This window comes from Oncorhynchus keta, chromosome 14 (genome assembly GCF_023373465.1).
Source record: "Oncorhynchus keta strain PuntledgeMale-10-30-2019 chromosome 14, Oket_V2, whole genome shotgun sequence".
NCBI lineage: Eukaryota > Metazoa > Chordata > Actinopteri > Salmoniformes > Salmonidae > Oncorhynchus > Oncorhynchus keta.
In genome coordinates this window covers 70,108,025-70,121,770 of record NC_068434.1, presented here as the reverse complement: position 1 = coordinate 70,121,770, position 13,746 = coordinate 70,108,025, and the positions used below count along the sequence as shown (strand labels likewise).

The 13,746-nt window shown below is 44.2% G+C and overlaps 1 protein-coding gene across 1 annotated transcript; it reads left to right on the top strand.

The window, feature by feature from the left end:
- The first annotated feature begins 649 nt into the window (after positions 1 to 649).
- LOC118393893 (transcriptional repressor CTCF-like) lies at positions 650 to 13,139 on the top strand. The gene is made up of 13 exons (XM_035787064.2): positions 650 to 869; positions 2,456 to 2,737; positions 2,849 to 3,040; positions 3,197 to 3,548; positions 3,923 to 4,093; positions 5,843 to 5,976; positions 6,083 to 6,203; positions 8,183 to 8,332; positions 8,454 to 8,614; positions 8,832 to 9,014; positions 11,416 to 11,551; positions 11,682 to 11,834; positions 12,049 to 13,139. Exons 2-13 carry the CDS (start codon positions 2,465 to 2,467, stop codon positions 12,327 to 12,329), a joined length of 2,307 nt encoding a protein of 768 aa, XP_035642957.1. The 5' UTR covers positions 650 to 869; positions 2,456 to 2,464; the 3' UTR covers positions 12,330 to 13,139.
- Positions 13,140 to 13,746: the final 607 nt, after the last annotated feature.

The following is a 13,746-nucleotide window of genomic DNA, read 5'->3' as shown; positions in this document are numbered from 1 at the left end:
CTGTGCTGGCATCCAATACCCAAAAAGCAGAACTTTTACATCCATGACTTCCAGACTAACCTCTTTCTAAACTGTACTGCCCTCTCCTGGGTCATGATGGAGGACATATTCCCACAATATTATTTTAACCTTTAACTAAATTATTGATAATTGAAGGAGGGATATACAGTGCTTGACTTGGACTAAAATAGGTGCTGGTACAAATGTTTGGTGCCGGTACTGTATATTTTTATGTGTAAGAGCTCCACAATACTTTTGAGCTAATATTTTATAAGAGGGTTAGGAGCTCAAGCAGTAGAAGGTTGGAGGTGCAGGTACTCAGCTCCAGTGAGCTCTTGCCCAAGTCAAGCATACGCTGTCATAGCCTGCTTCAACCCTTCCCAGCCCCACAATACATATTTGTTATATAATGAAAGCAACATATTTTACAAACTATTCTTACAAGCATGCATTTATGGTGTGATTGCATGGTAGTCTTGAAATATTTAGCTTTTCATAGTGAAATATATCCCTATTTAAGGTAACGCAAACTAATTATAGAAAAAATCCAACTTTTTTTTGTCATGTGGAAACAACTGTTCACCCAGAACCACGCCCACGAACCCTGGAATTCAAAACTGGCGCTCAGACGTCACTGCCACACAACTGCTGCACTACCCCCCTCCCATTTCTCCCGTCGGGCCTCTGTCTGCGCATGCACACTCGCTCGTTCCAGGCCACCATTTTGTGTCGAGATAACTCTGTCAAAGCGTTAGAAGATTAATAGCGCTGGGACGCAAGGGCAATCTTCCCTACCGTTGCCAGAGGAAGACCGAACAAGCACTGAGCGCTCAAGCAAATTTACCAGAAAAAGGAAGACCGAGGAGCAGGTAAAACGGCACTTTCTCCGATGAAGGGGGGGCATTTTTGTAGGAGCTGTCGTCGGCCTCTAGGTGTCACGGTGGGGCTCGCGGTCCAGGCGACTGGCGGGGGGGTGTTTGTCTCCCTCTATCGTTATCGAAATTTACTAAAAACATTTATAACCCAGAAGTTAGAGCTTCTGTTAAACGTATTAGTGTATTTGGACTGCTATTGATTCGTATTTAGGCACAGATGGCTTTATAAACGCCTTAATGTTTAGTGGCTTGTTTAGGCCAGGCGTCCATCTTCTCGTGCCCTTTGTTTCCTCTTTTGAGGAGAGAACCTGCGTCTCCGGGTTCTAGAACGAAAGCTTAACATTGAGTTTAAACTTTGTGTCGATGTATACGTTGCAACACTTCGGAAGAAAAAAAATGTAATCAAATCTCTTCTGTAGTATTTCAGATTTACTACATGGGTAGTTATTTTAGTCGATGTTCTACAACATCCTTTGGTTGTAATATATCAACACTATAATATAACACTATAATAGTATAATACTTTCTATGGATTCAAGCTATATTACGGCTTCACAAAATGGGGCTCTATTTAAGTTGGCTCGGTAACTTAGGTAACGTTTCACAAAGGTTCCCGAGAATAAACACGGAAGGAGGGAATGTAGAGTCATCTCTTAATATTTAGCCCAAATATGTCTGCGAGCACGGAGAGTAGATTTCTTCTTCAGAAGCTATCATCCGCACCACGTCCCATCGCGCCAGCCTGGTCCGCCTACAGCCGCCTTTCGATTTAAAACTTGTCATGAGAGCTCGAGCTCCCTCTATAACCCGCACGGTAATGTTACAAAAACATCAGCAATACCGGGGCAAGACACATGGGGGTGAACGGGGTAGGTTCCTTTTATCAGTGAGTTCCATATATATATATATATATTTTGGGAGTGCTTATTTTGGGAGTGTTGCTTTTTTTATTGGGACTTTGTCAGATGGTTGGTAGACAGAGAAGCAGTATTAAAGATCAAATAATCAGCTGGTGTTAGGCAATTAGGCCTGGCTTGCAGTCGGCTTTCCAATTCATCAAACACCCTTGGGGTTGAGGTCAGGACAATGTGCAGGCCAGTCAAGTTCTTCCACAACGATCACGACAAACCATTTATGTATCGCTGAAACAGGAAAGGGCTTTCCCAAACTGTTGCCACAAAGTTGGAAGCATAGAATTGTCTACTGACAATGTTTGTCTATGGAGATTGCATGGCGGTGCACTCGATTTTATACACTTGTCAGCAAAGTGTGTGGCTGAAATAGCCAAATCCACTCATTTGAAGGGGTGTCCACATACTTTTGTGTGTATATAGTGTATCGTGCTTTTTTATTTATTTTTATTTTACCTTTATTTAACTAGGCAAGTCAGTTAAGAACAAATTCTTATTTTCAACGACGGCCTAGGAACAGTGGGTTAACTGCCTGTTCAGGGGCAGAACGACAGATTTGTACCTTGTCAGCTCGGGGATTTGAACTTGCAACCTTCCAGTTACTAGTCCAACGCTCTTAACCACTATGCTTCAAAGTTATTTATTTTACAATTCTTCTGGTATTATCAGGTCGTTTCTATGGAGAGTGAAGTTGTTTCCATTGAGACCGCTCAGGTCGATGGTCTCCAGGACAGTGGGGAGGGCGCAGAGCTGCTCCAGACTGCAGAGGCTTCCCTGATGGAGGGGGGTGTGGCACCCCAAGAGGTGACGGGGAATGTTGAAATGATGGTGATGGAAACCCTGGACTCGACCCTTGAACCTGCCCTGCTACAGATGAAGACTGAGGTCCTTGAAGGGGGCGGAACAGTGACAGTCACCGGGGGAGACGAGGGACAGATCATCACCCTGCAGGTTAGTGTGAGTTTATGTTGAGAGAGGTTTGGAAGATATCCCTTGTAAGCCAAACTTGTAGGCATAAATTATTCAGAGAACTGACTGACCCTGATTGTGTCTTGATTTTAGGTGGTGAACATGGAGGGGAACATGGATCAGACGAGTGCAGCGCTGGGGCTTGGACAGCTGCAGCTGGTGCAGGTCCCTGTCACTACAGCCACCGTGGAAGAGCTCCAGGCCAGCTTCGTTGACGCCTCAGCAGGCAATACTGAGGCAGAGCCAGTGATCTGCCACACCCTCCCTCTGCCCGAGGGCTTCCAGGTCGGACGCTACTCAACTACACACACACTTTAAACAAGAATTTTAATATCCTGCTTAATGTTTCTATACACACTTTGGCCTGAAGGCTCTGGTGAGATGCACTGACTATAATACAACTCTAACCCCTTCTTGGCAATTTGTTTTTGTCTGGTGAAGGTGGTGAAGGTGGGGGCGAATGGAGAGGTGGAGACAGTTGAGCAAGAAGAACTGCAGGCAGCCCAGGATGAGCTCCAGGTGATCCATGGGGAGGAGGAGGAGGACGAAGCTGAGCCCCAAGTAGAGGACCAGACATGGTCAAAAGACCCAGATTACCAACCAACTGCTGGCATCCGCAAGGGGAAGAAGGGCAAGAAGAGCCGCCTGCGTTACGGGGAGGGGGAGCGAGACATGGACGTGTCTGTGTATGACTTTGAGGAGGAGCAGCAGGAGGGGATGCTCTCTGAGGTCAATGCTGAGAAGGTTGTGGGCAACATGAAGCCACCCAAACCCACTAAGATAAAAAAGAAAGGTCAGAGTTGTGTGAAAGGTCAAGTTTTGTGTCTCGGTGGGGATATGGCAACCCCTCTTTTGGGGTGTGAGGAGGAGATCTGTGTGTGTTGAAGGGAGACTCGGCGATGACGTAGATGCAGCAAGTAGAACGCATAGTGGGTCAATTTCCGCAACAACTATGAGCGTTGAGGCGCAAGGCTCAACTTCTGTGCTGTTTTGGTCCCGTGGCTACCACTCTCTTAACAGCGTGATGCAAGCCTGTGCAAACACTGTGTCACAGTGAGCGCGGCATCATGAATTTCGCTCGTCTCAATATTTGTGGTGCTGCTCGTGGCAAAGTCATTTCGCTGAGTCTATTTTTTTATGTGTTTAATAACCTCTTTTGTCTCTCAGGTGTGAAGAAGACGTTCCAGTGTGAGCTGTGTAGCTACACCTGCCCCCGGCGCTCTAACCTGGACCGCCACATGAAGAGCCACACAGATGAGAGGCCACACAAATGCCATCTGTGTGGGAGGGCCTTCAGAACGGTCACACTGCTGAGGAACCACCTCAACACACACACAGGTATCTACAGACTCACATGTTCAGTCACAGGCTGTTTAAAAATAATAATAATATGTACAGTTGAAGTCGGAAGTTTACAAACACTTAGGTTGAAGTCATTAAAACTCGTTTTTCAACCACTCCACAAATTTCTTGTTAACAAACTGTCGTTTTTGCAAGTCGGTTAGGACATCTCCTTTGTGCATGATGCAAGTAATTTTCCCAACAATTATTTACAGACGTGTTATTTCACTTATAATTCACTGTATCACAATTCCAGTGGATCAGAAGTTAACATACACTAAGTTGACTGCCTTTAAACAGCTTGGAAAATTCCATAAAATTATATAATGGCTTTAGAAGCTTCTGATAGGCTAATTGACATAATTTGAGTCAATTGGGGGTGTACCTGTGGATGTATTTCAAGGCCTACCTTCAAACTCTGCCTCTTTGCTTGACATCATGGGAAAATCAAAAGAAATCAGCCAAGACCTCAGAAAAAAAATTGTAGACCTCCATAAGTATAGTTCATCCTTGGGAGCAATTTCCAAATGCTTGAAGGTACCACGTTCATCTGTACAAACAATAGTACGCAAGTATAAACACCATGGGACCACGCAGCCGTCAGGAAGGTAACGCGTTCTGTCTCCTAGAGATGAATGTACTTTGGTGCGAAAAGTGCAAATCAATCCCAGAACAACAGTAAAGGACCTTGTGAAGATTCTGGAGGAAACAGGTACAGAAGTATCTATATCCACAGTAAAACGGGTCTTATATCGACATAACCTTAAAGGCTGCTCAGCAAGGAAGAAGCCACTGCTCCAAAACCGCCATAAAAAAAGCCAGACTACGGTTTGCAACTGCACATGGGGACAAAGATGGTACTTTTTGGAGAAATGTCCTATGGTCTGATGAAACAAAAATATAACTGTTTGGCCATAATGACCATTGTTATGTTTGAAGGAAACAGGGAGAGGCTTGCAAGCCAAAGAACACCATCCCAGCCGTGAAGCCTGTGTTTGGCAGCATCATGTTGTGGGGGTGCTTTGCTGCAGGAAGGACTGGTGCACTTCACAAAATAGATGGCTTCATGAGGAAGGAAAAATGATGTGGATATATTGAAGCAACATCTCAAGACGTCAGGAAGTTAAAGCTTGGTCACAAATGGGTCTTCCAAATGGACAATGACCTCAAGCATGCTTCCAACGTTGTGGCAAAATGACTTAAGGACAACAAAGTCAAGATGTCGGAGTGGCCATTATAAAGGCCTGACCTCACACCTCTAGAAAATTTGTGGGCAAAACTAAAAAAGCGTGTGCGAGCAAGGAGGCCTACCAACCTGACTCGGTTACACCAGCTCTGTCAGGAGGAATGGTCCAAAATTCACCCAACTTATTGTAGGAAGCTTGTGGAAGGCTACCCGAAACGTATGACCCAAGTTAAACAATTTAAAATCAATTAGTATTTGGTTGCATTGCGTGTGTTTACATTTCTGACCCACTGGGAATGTGATAAAAGAAATACAAACTTAAATAAATCATTCTCTACTATTATTCAGACATTTCACATTCTTCAAATAAAGTTGTGATCCTAACTGACCTAAGAAAGGGAATTTTTACTAGGATTAAATGTCAGGATTTGTGAACCTGAATTTAAATGTATTTGGCTAAGGTGTATGTAAACTTCTGACTTCAACTGTATTTATCCTTATTGAATGGATAGGGTGAGTGTTACTTATGTTAACTATTGCCACTGCCCTCTCCGTTTTAGGCACTCGTCCTCATAAATGCCAAGATTGTGACATGGCATTTGTGACCAGTGGAGAGCTGGTGCGTCATCGTCGCTACAAACACACATTCGAGAAACCCTTCAAGTGCTCCATGTGTGACTACGCTAGTGTGGAGGTAAGAACGCACCTCTGATCTATTTTTACATGTTATCTAGCTGTGAACTAATTTGCAATGTATAACTGGAATGTTGTTTAAATGTTTCTCTCTCTCTTTGTCCCAGGTGAGTAAGCTGAAGAGACACATCCGCTCCCATACAGGCGAGAGGCCCTTCCAGTGCAGTCTGTGCAGCTACGCTAGCCGAGATACCTACAAACTGAAGAGACATATGAGGACACACTCAGGTAACACACACCCCAATCTCTCGGCCTTACACCCAAGTATTCCTGATTTTAGTTCTGTTGATCGATGCTACACTACTTGACCGAAAGTATATGGATACCTGCTCGTCGAACATGTCATTCCAAAATCATGGGCATTAATATGGAGTTGGTCCCCCCTTTGCTGCTATAACAGAGCCTCCACTCTTCTGGGAAGGCTTTCCACAAGCGCATTAGTGAGGTTGGGCACTGATGTTGTTGCATTGTCATGCTGAAACAGGAAAGGGCCTTCCCCAAACGGTTGCCACAAAGTTGGAAGCACAGAATCGTCTTGACTGTCATTGTATGCTGTAGCGTTAAGATTTCCCTTCACTGGAACTAAGGGCCCTAACTATGGAAACCAGTCCCAGACCATTATTCCTCCTCCAACTAACTTTACAATTGGCACTATGCATTGGGCCAGGTAGTGTTTTCCTGGCATCCGCCAAACCTGTATTCGTCCGAAGGGACTGCCAGATGGTGTAGCGTGATTCATCACTGCAGAACACGCGTTTCCACTGCTCCAGAGTCAAATGGCAGAAAGCTTTACACCACTTCAGCCGACACTTGGAATTGTGCATGGTGATCTTAGGCTTGTGTGCTGTTGATCGGCCATGGAAACCCATTTCGTGAACTCCCGACGAACAGTTATTGTGTTGCAACCGAGGACAGATTACTTTTATGCGCTTCTGCATTCGGTGGTTCCATTCTGTGAGCTTGTGTAGCCTACTACTTCGCGGCTGAGCCTTTGTTGCTCCTAGACGTTTCCAATGCACAATAACAGTACTTCCAGTTGACCGGGGCAGCTCTAGCAGGGCAAACATTTGACAAATTCACTTGTTGGAAAGGAGGCTTCCAAGTGGTGCAGCGGTCTAAGGCACTGCATTTCAGCTGCATCACACCCGGCCATGATTGGGAGTCCCATGGGGCGATGCACAATTGGCCTAATGTCATTCGGGTTTAGCCGGGGTAGGCCGTCATTGTAAATAAGAATTTGTTGTTAACTGGCTTGCCTAGTTAAATAAATAAAATGACGGTGACACATTGAAAGTCACTGAGCTCTTCAGGCCATTCTACTGCCAGTGTTTGTCTATGGAGATTGCATGGCGGTGTGCTCAATTTTATACACCTGTTAGCAACTAGTGTGGCTTAAATAGCCCAATCCGCTAATTTGAAGGGGTGACCACATACTTTTGTTTGTGTGAATATTTATTTATTTTCACACACTACCGTTCAAAAGTTTGGGGTCACTAAGAAATGTCCTTGTTTTTGAAAGAAGCCATTTTTTTGTCCATTTAAAATAACATTGATCAGAAATACAATGTAGACATTGTTAATGTTGTAAGTGACTTGTAGCTGGAAACGGCAGAATATCTACATAGGCAGAGACCCATTATCAGCAACCTCCACTCCTGTGTTCCAATGGCACGTTGCGTTAGCTAATCCAAGTTTAGCTATCATCGAAGGAATGAGCCTTACACCGTGGCCTGTTCTCTGGAGCGGGATCGATTTGGAGGTGTAGGGTCCGTCATGGTCTGGGGCGATGTGTTACAGCATCTTCGGACTGAGCTTGTTGTCGTTGCAGGCAATCTCAATGCTATGCGTTACAGGGAAGACATCCTCCTCCCTCAGGTACCCTTCCTGCAGGCTCATCCTGACATGAGCCTCCAGCATGATAATGCTACCAATCATACTGCTCGTTCTGTGCGTGATTTCCTGCAAGACAGGAATGTCCGTGTTCTGCCATGGCCAGCGAAGAGCCCGGATCTCAATCCCATTGAGCATGTCTGGGACCTGTTGGATCGGAGAGTGGGGTCTACAAATATTTGCACATGTTAAGTTTGCTGAAAGTAAATGCAGTTGACAGTGAGAGGACATTTATTTTTTTGCTAAGTTTATATATACACACACACACGTGTATCTGCCTCACATACAACCTAATAAAGCGTCCCTCTCTCTGGCAGGTGAGAAGCCATATGAGTGCTACATCTGCCATGCTCGTTTCACGCAGAGCGGCACCATGAAGATGCACATCCTGCAGAAGCACACAGAGAATGTGGCCAAATTCCACTGCCCCCACTGTGACACAGTCATCGCCCGCAAGAGCGACCTGGGTAAGCGACTCGCTTGTGCACAGTCATTTCTCCTCTGCTGAAATACGGTCTTGTAACCTTGAGTGAATCAGTCTGTGTTCCTTACATTTGGATTATCCCTTCCTTCCTTTTTCACTCTCAGGTGTGCACTTGCGGAAGCAGCATTCGTTCATGGAGATGGGCAGGAAGTGTCGTTACTGTGACGCTATGTTCCACGAGCGTTACGCACTCATCCAGCACCAGAAATCCCACAAGAACGAGAAGCGCTTCAAGTGCGACCAGTGTGACTATTGCTGCAGACAGGTACGTGAAAGAGACTTTCTCTGCTTGTTTCCTCACAATCTTCCCTGATTTGAAATGGTGGATGTCCACCAGATATTTGCCATCGTCAATCTCAGAGATGAGGAGAAGAGGCCACTTTAGACAAGGGAGATGCCTCCCATGGATATGTTTGGAATCAGCTGGAGACTAGACCTCTGGGAATTCACTGACTGTCCTATGTTTAACCTCTGACTCCCAGGAGCGTCACATGATCATGCACAGACGCACACACACAGGGGAGAAGCCGTACGCCTGCAGCCAATGTGAGAAAACTTTCCGGCAGAAGCAGCTGCTGGACATGCATTTCAAACGTTACCATGATCCCAACTTCATCCCCACTGCCTTCGTCTGCAGCAAGTGTGGCAAGACCTTTACTCGCAGGGTAAGGGAACAACACACATCCACACTGCAGGCTAAAGGACTCATTCACATCCAAATGCATACCCTCCCGAGCAGGATACAGGACACTCAAAAAACACACCCTCCCACCAGGTTGGGGAGGATTTGAAGCCTAGATGCTCCACAGTGTGTTGTGGTCTTAGTGCCTTCAGAAAGTATTCATACCCCTTGACTTCTTCCACATTTAGTTTCTCACCCATCTACACGCAATACCCATAATCACAAAGTGAAAAAAATGTTTTTAGAATTCTTTCCAAATATATTGTAAATTAAATACAGAAATATCTCATTTCCATAAGTATTTACACCTCTGAGTCAATACCTTTAGAAGCACCTTTTGCAGCAATTGCAGCTTTATGAGTCGTCTTGGGTATCACCTTCTGGATTTGGAATGTTCTCACATTTCTTCCAGATCTTCTCAAGCTCTGTTAAAGAGCCACTGAACACGCCAATTGTCAGGTGTTTTTTCAGTCTTTCCTGACCAATTCTGCATTTGGTTAATTGATTGTCCACCATGAGTCACTGAATACATAAGGTGTTTGGTGCAGTATTTCTCAAGCAAACATTTTTTTTGCAGGGTGTTTTATGTGAACATTCGGAGCTGTTGAGCAGGTCTGTCACACTGTCTATTCTATTGGATTGAGTGCAATCACTGCAGCTGTTCATCACATAGTGGGCAAATGAACATTGTCAGATCAAAACAATCTTAATTTACCCATTGTGATGCATGAATGTTTTAGACGACTGACTTTGTCCCAAATTATCATGTCTACACTTGTAATAATAATTTTGACGCTAGTTTCTGACTCATCGGGGCCACATGGTGTTTTTCAAAAGGAATCGTTGCTTTTTAAAGGCCATCTTTACGTTAGATGGGGAGTGCGGTGAACAGCAATCTTCCACCGGTTTTCAATGGGATTCGTGTCTGGGCTTTCACTGGGCCAGTCAAGGACTCTCACATTCTTGTTCTTAAGCCATTCCAGCGTTCCTTCGGCTGTATGCTTGGTCATTTTTTGGTTGGAACGTAAATCTTCACCCCAGTCTCTGAAGTCATTTTGCACTCTGAAACTGGTTCTCATCTCAGTCCCTACCGTCCCTACCGTCTCCCAGTCCCTACCACTGAAAAACATCCCCATAGCATGATGCTGCCACATCCATGCTTCACGGTAGGGATGGTGTTGAAGGGGTGATGAGCTGTGCCCGGTTTTCTCCAAACATAGTGCTTTGCATTCAGACCAAACAGTTAAATTGTTTATCAGACCACAATCTTTTGACTTATGGTCTTTCACGTGCCTTTTTGCAAACTCCAGGCATGCTGGTGCATTTTTTTTCTCAGTAATGGCTTCCGTCTGCCCACTCCCATAAAGCCCAGATTGGGGAAGTGCTGTATATACTGTTGTCCTTCTGGCAGATTCTCCCATCTCAGCCATGGAACTCTGTAGTTCTGTCAGTGGTCATTGGTTTCTTGGTCACCTCCCTGACCAAGGTCCTTCTTGCATGGTTGCTCAGTTTGGTCGAACGGCCAGTTCTAGGCAGAGTTTGGGTAGTTCCGTATTTTTACAATTTCCCGATGATGGAGACCACTGTGCTCTTTGAAACTTTGAACACTCTAGAAATGGTTTTATACCCTTTCCCAGATGTCTCATCACAATTCTGATTGTTCCTTGGAGTTCATGGTATAGTTTTTGCTCTGACATGCACTGTTAACTGTGGGACCATATATAGACAGGTGTTTCTTTCTAAATCATGCCCAAACAATTTAATTAGTCACAGGTGGACTCCAATCACGTTGTAGTGACATCTCAAGTATGATCAAAGGAAATTGGATGTACATGAGCTCAATTTGGAGTGTCATACCAAAGGGAGGTGAATACTTATGTAAATGAGATTTCTGTATTTATCTTTAAATGTGCGAACATTTCTAAACATGTTTTCACTCGGTCATTATGGAGTATTGTGTTTAAATGGGTGCGAGAGAATCTATTTAATCCATTTTGAATTTAGGGCTGTAACACAACAAAGTGGAATAAGTCAACGGGTATGAATCCCTGTTTACATTTTTTTGATTTCTTCCATTTTCCATTATTCTTTTTAAACCAGTTACACATACGAACAACAACTACATCTCATCTGCCCAGACCCACATGCTCACACCCCATCCCCTAATACCTGCATTTGCCACATGGCCTTATATTGTACAAATTAGTTTTTCTAGGTTGCCCATGCTATTTCAATAAATCATTTGATTTTTTTCATTATGTTAATGGTTTATTTGCATGGTTTTAGTATACATTTTTTCAAGATGAGTGATTAAGAGAATCGTCCAGCCCATTGACTATCTCACTGTTTTCTGAAGGCACTGTATATGACCCTTTGTTCCTCAGAACACCATGCTGCGTCACGCAGAGAACTGTAATGGAGAGAACACTGGCGATGAGAACGGAACCCTGCCCAAGAAAGGCCGCCGCGGCAGGAAGAGGAAGATGCGCTCCAGACGGGATGACGACGATGACGACACCGGTACGACCAAGTCACAGTTCACTTTATTGTTCTTATACATGCAATGCAACAATATCATGTTATATTGTTTACTATGCATCTTAAGAGTACATTGCTAAAATCAGGTTTTTCTTGTTCCTCTCTTCCACAGAGCCTGAGCTGGATGACATTGAGGAAGAGGAGGAGGAGCTGCTAGCTGAGATTGAGGTGGAGCAGGCACCACCGGTTGTCCCTGTCCCTGCCCCTGTTGGCCCGCCAGCCAAGAGGAAACGTGGAAGACCTCCCAAGGCCAAACCTGCCCCAAGTGAGTGTCACTCTGGTACCTTGTTGGAATAAAAATACCACCCTCCCTACTTAATTTCTTGAAGGAATCACTTTTCATGCAGACATAGCATCGAGTGAATACTTTGGCCTTCACATATTTAATCAGGTGCAGATCACTAATCAGTACCCCGAGGGACTCAAAAGTCCCAAAACAGCTGGACAGATGTGTAAAAGTGGTTTTCTTCTTCCCTCAGCGGCGGCAATCATCCGGGTGGAGGATGAGACCACAGGCGAGGTGGATGACATCATCGTGAAGAAAGAGATGAAAGCCGAGCAGGCAAGCCAGGAGGAAGAAGCTGTCGAGGATGAGGAGCCAGCAGTAGAGGTGGAGCATGCTAAAGGAGAACCTGCCAATCAGGTAGAAGAGTCACTCCAGGGGGAGGAGGTGGTGCAGGAAATGGCACTGTCTGTCACAGAGGGTCCCCCCAACGGTGACCTCACTCCTGAAATGATTCTCAGTATGATGGACCGGTGATGAAGACGAAGTCTCTGTCTACATCTAACAATACAAAGTGTCCCCTAACATACACCCCATTGTACCCACCATCAAACATACACGTATACCACACATGCACACCCCAGTTATAACCTGAGATCATATCTATCTATTTCTGATGTTGATGATAATGCCTGGGACATGTCTAAAGATACCTTTAGCCCATTCTATTTTTTTAAGAGCTTATTTTTCTCTCTTGTGATCTCTATCTACATCCCACTGCGAAACCCCTGACACCCTCATGTTGAATTATGTTTGTATACAGAATCTGGATAACATTGTGCAGACTGTTGTCACTGGAAAATATGTAAGGAGAGGGAGGTGGTTTACATCATGATGATGTCTTATGTCAAATCATGTGCTCATTCTGCTATCAATTATGTTCTATAGGCCCTCCAGAATGCCTTCTCTGTTGCATATTTTGGCCCACATTTGATCTCTTCATGTTGGCCCTCTTGTGCTCTGTTGTCTGTCTAAAAACAATTATCATGTGCTTTCACCCATGGAATTAGCTGTTCGGGGGTCAAAGGTTAGGGGGGTAGGAGGACCTGAAATATTCTGCTTTTACAAAATGTGATGCTGTTACAAAATGTGATGCTGTTTTCAAATGAAACACAATACCTTGCTCTTGTTAATTAAAGCTTTTAGAATTTATTTGTTTTTTGGTTTAATGCTTTTCTTTTGTACCATCGAAATTAAATGCTAGGGTGCTTGAATGGCAAGATATGATTGGAGGGGTGGGAGAATGTTTGACTGTACAGCCAATACAAATAAAAAAAGATCAACCTACTGGGGTGTCATGAGTCAATTTGCTTCAGTTTCAGCTGTTATTAGGCTAATTTAGTATGGCATGTAGTACTGAAATATAGACACGATAGGATGTTAGATCATGTTTACACTAGAGTATAATCTGCCCTATTTATCTGCTACATGGTTCTGACAGAAGGCTTATGCCCACAAGTCTCTTTTTAGAAACCTGTTTGGAGTAGTAGGTGAACTAGACTATTTTGGTTTTTCCTGTTGAATTTCTTTCAGAGGATCTGCCCTCTGATATTGACTGCTTCATTAAAACACAATTTTAGTCCCCTCCCTGGTTTTCCCTTGCTTGATATTTTAATCACTTGGAGATTTACACACCAGAAACCCATTGCCTAGATCGCCAATCATTTTCTATAACCCATCCATGTAAAATCAATTATTAATTTGTCATTTTAGCACATATTATACCCTTCCTGCATTTTGGTCAGTTCCATGAAGAACCTTAATTTATATTATAAATTAATATATGCTAGACTGCCTTGTGCACCTGCACCACTCTCCCTCTAACACAAGCTCTAAATTACTCCATTCTTTCTCTGTCTTATTCTTTTGGTCTTTCTCACGCTTTCGTAGGAAA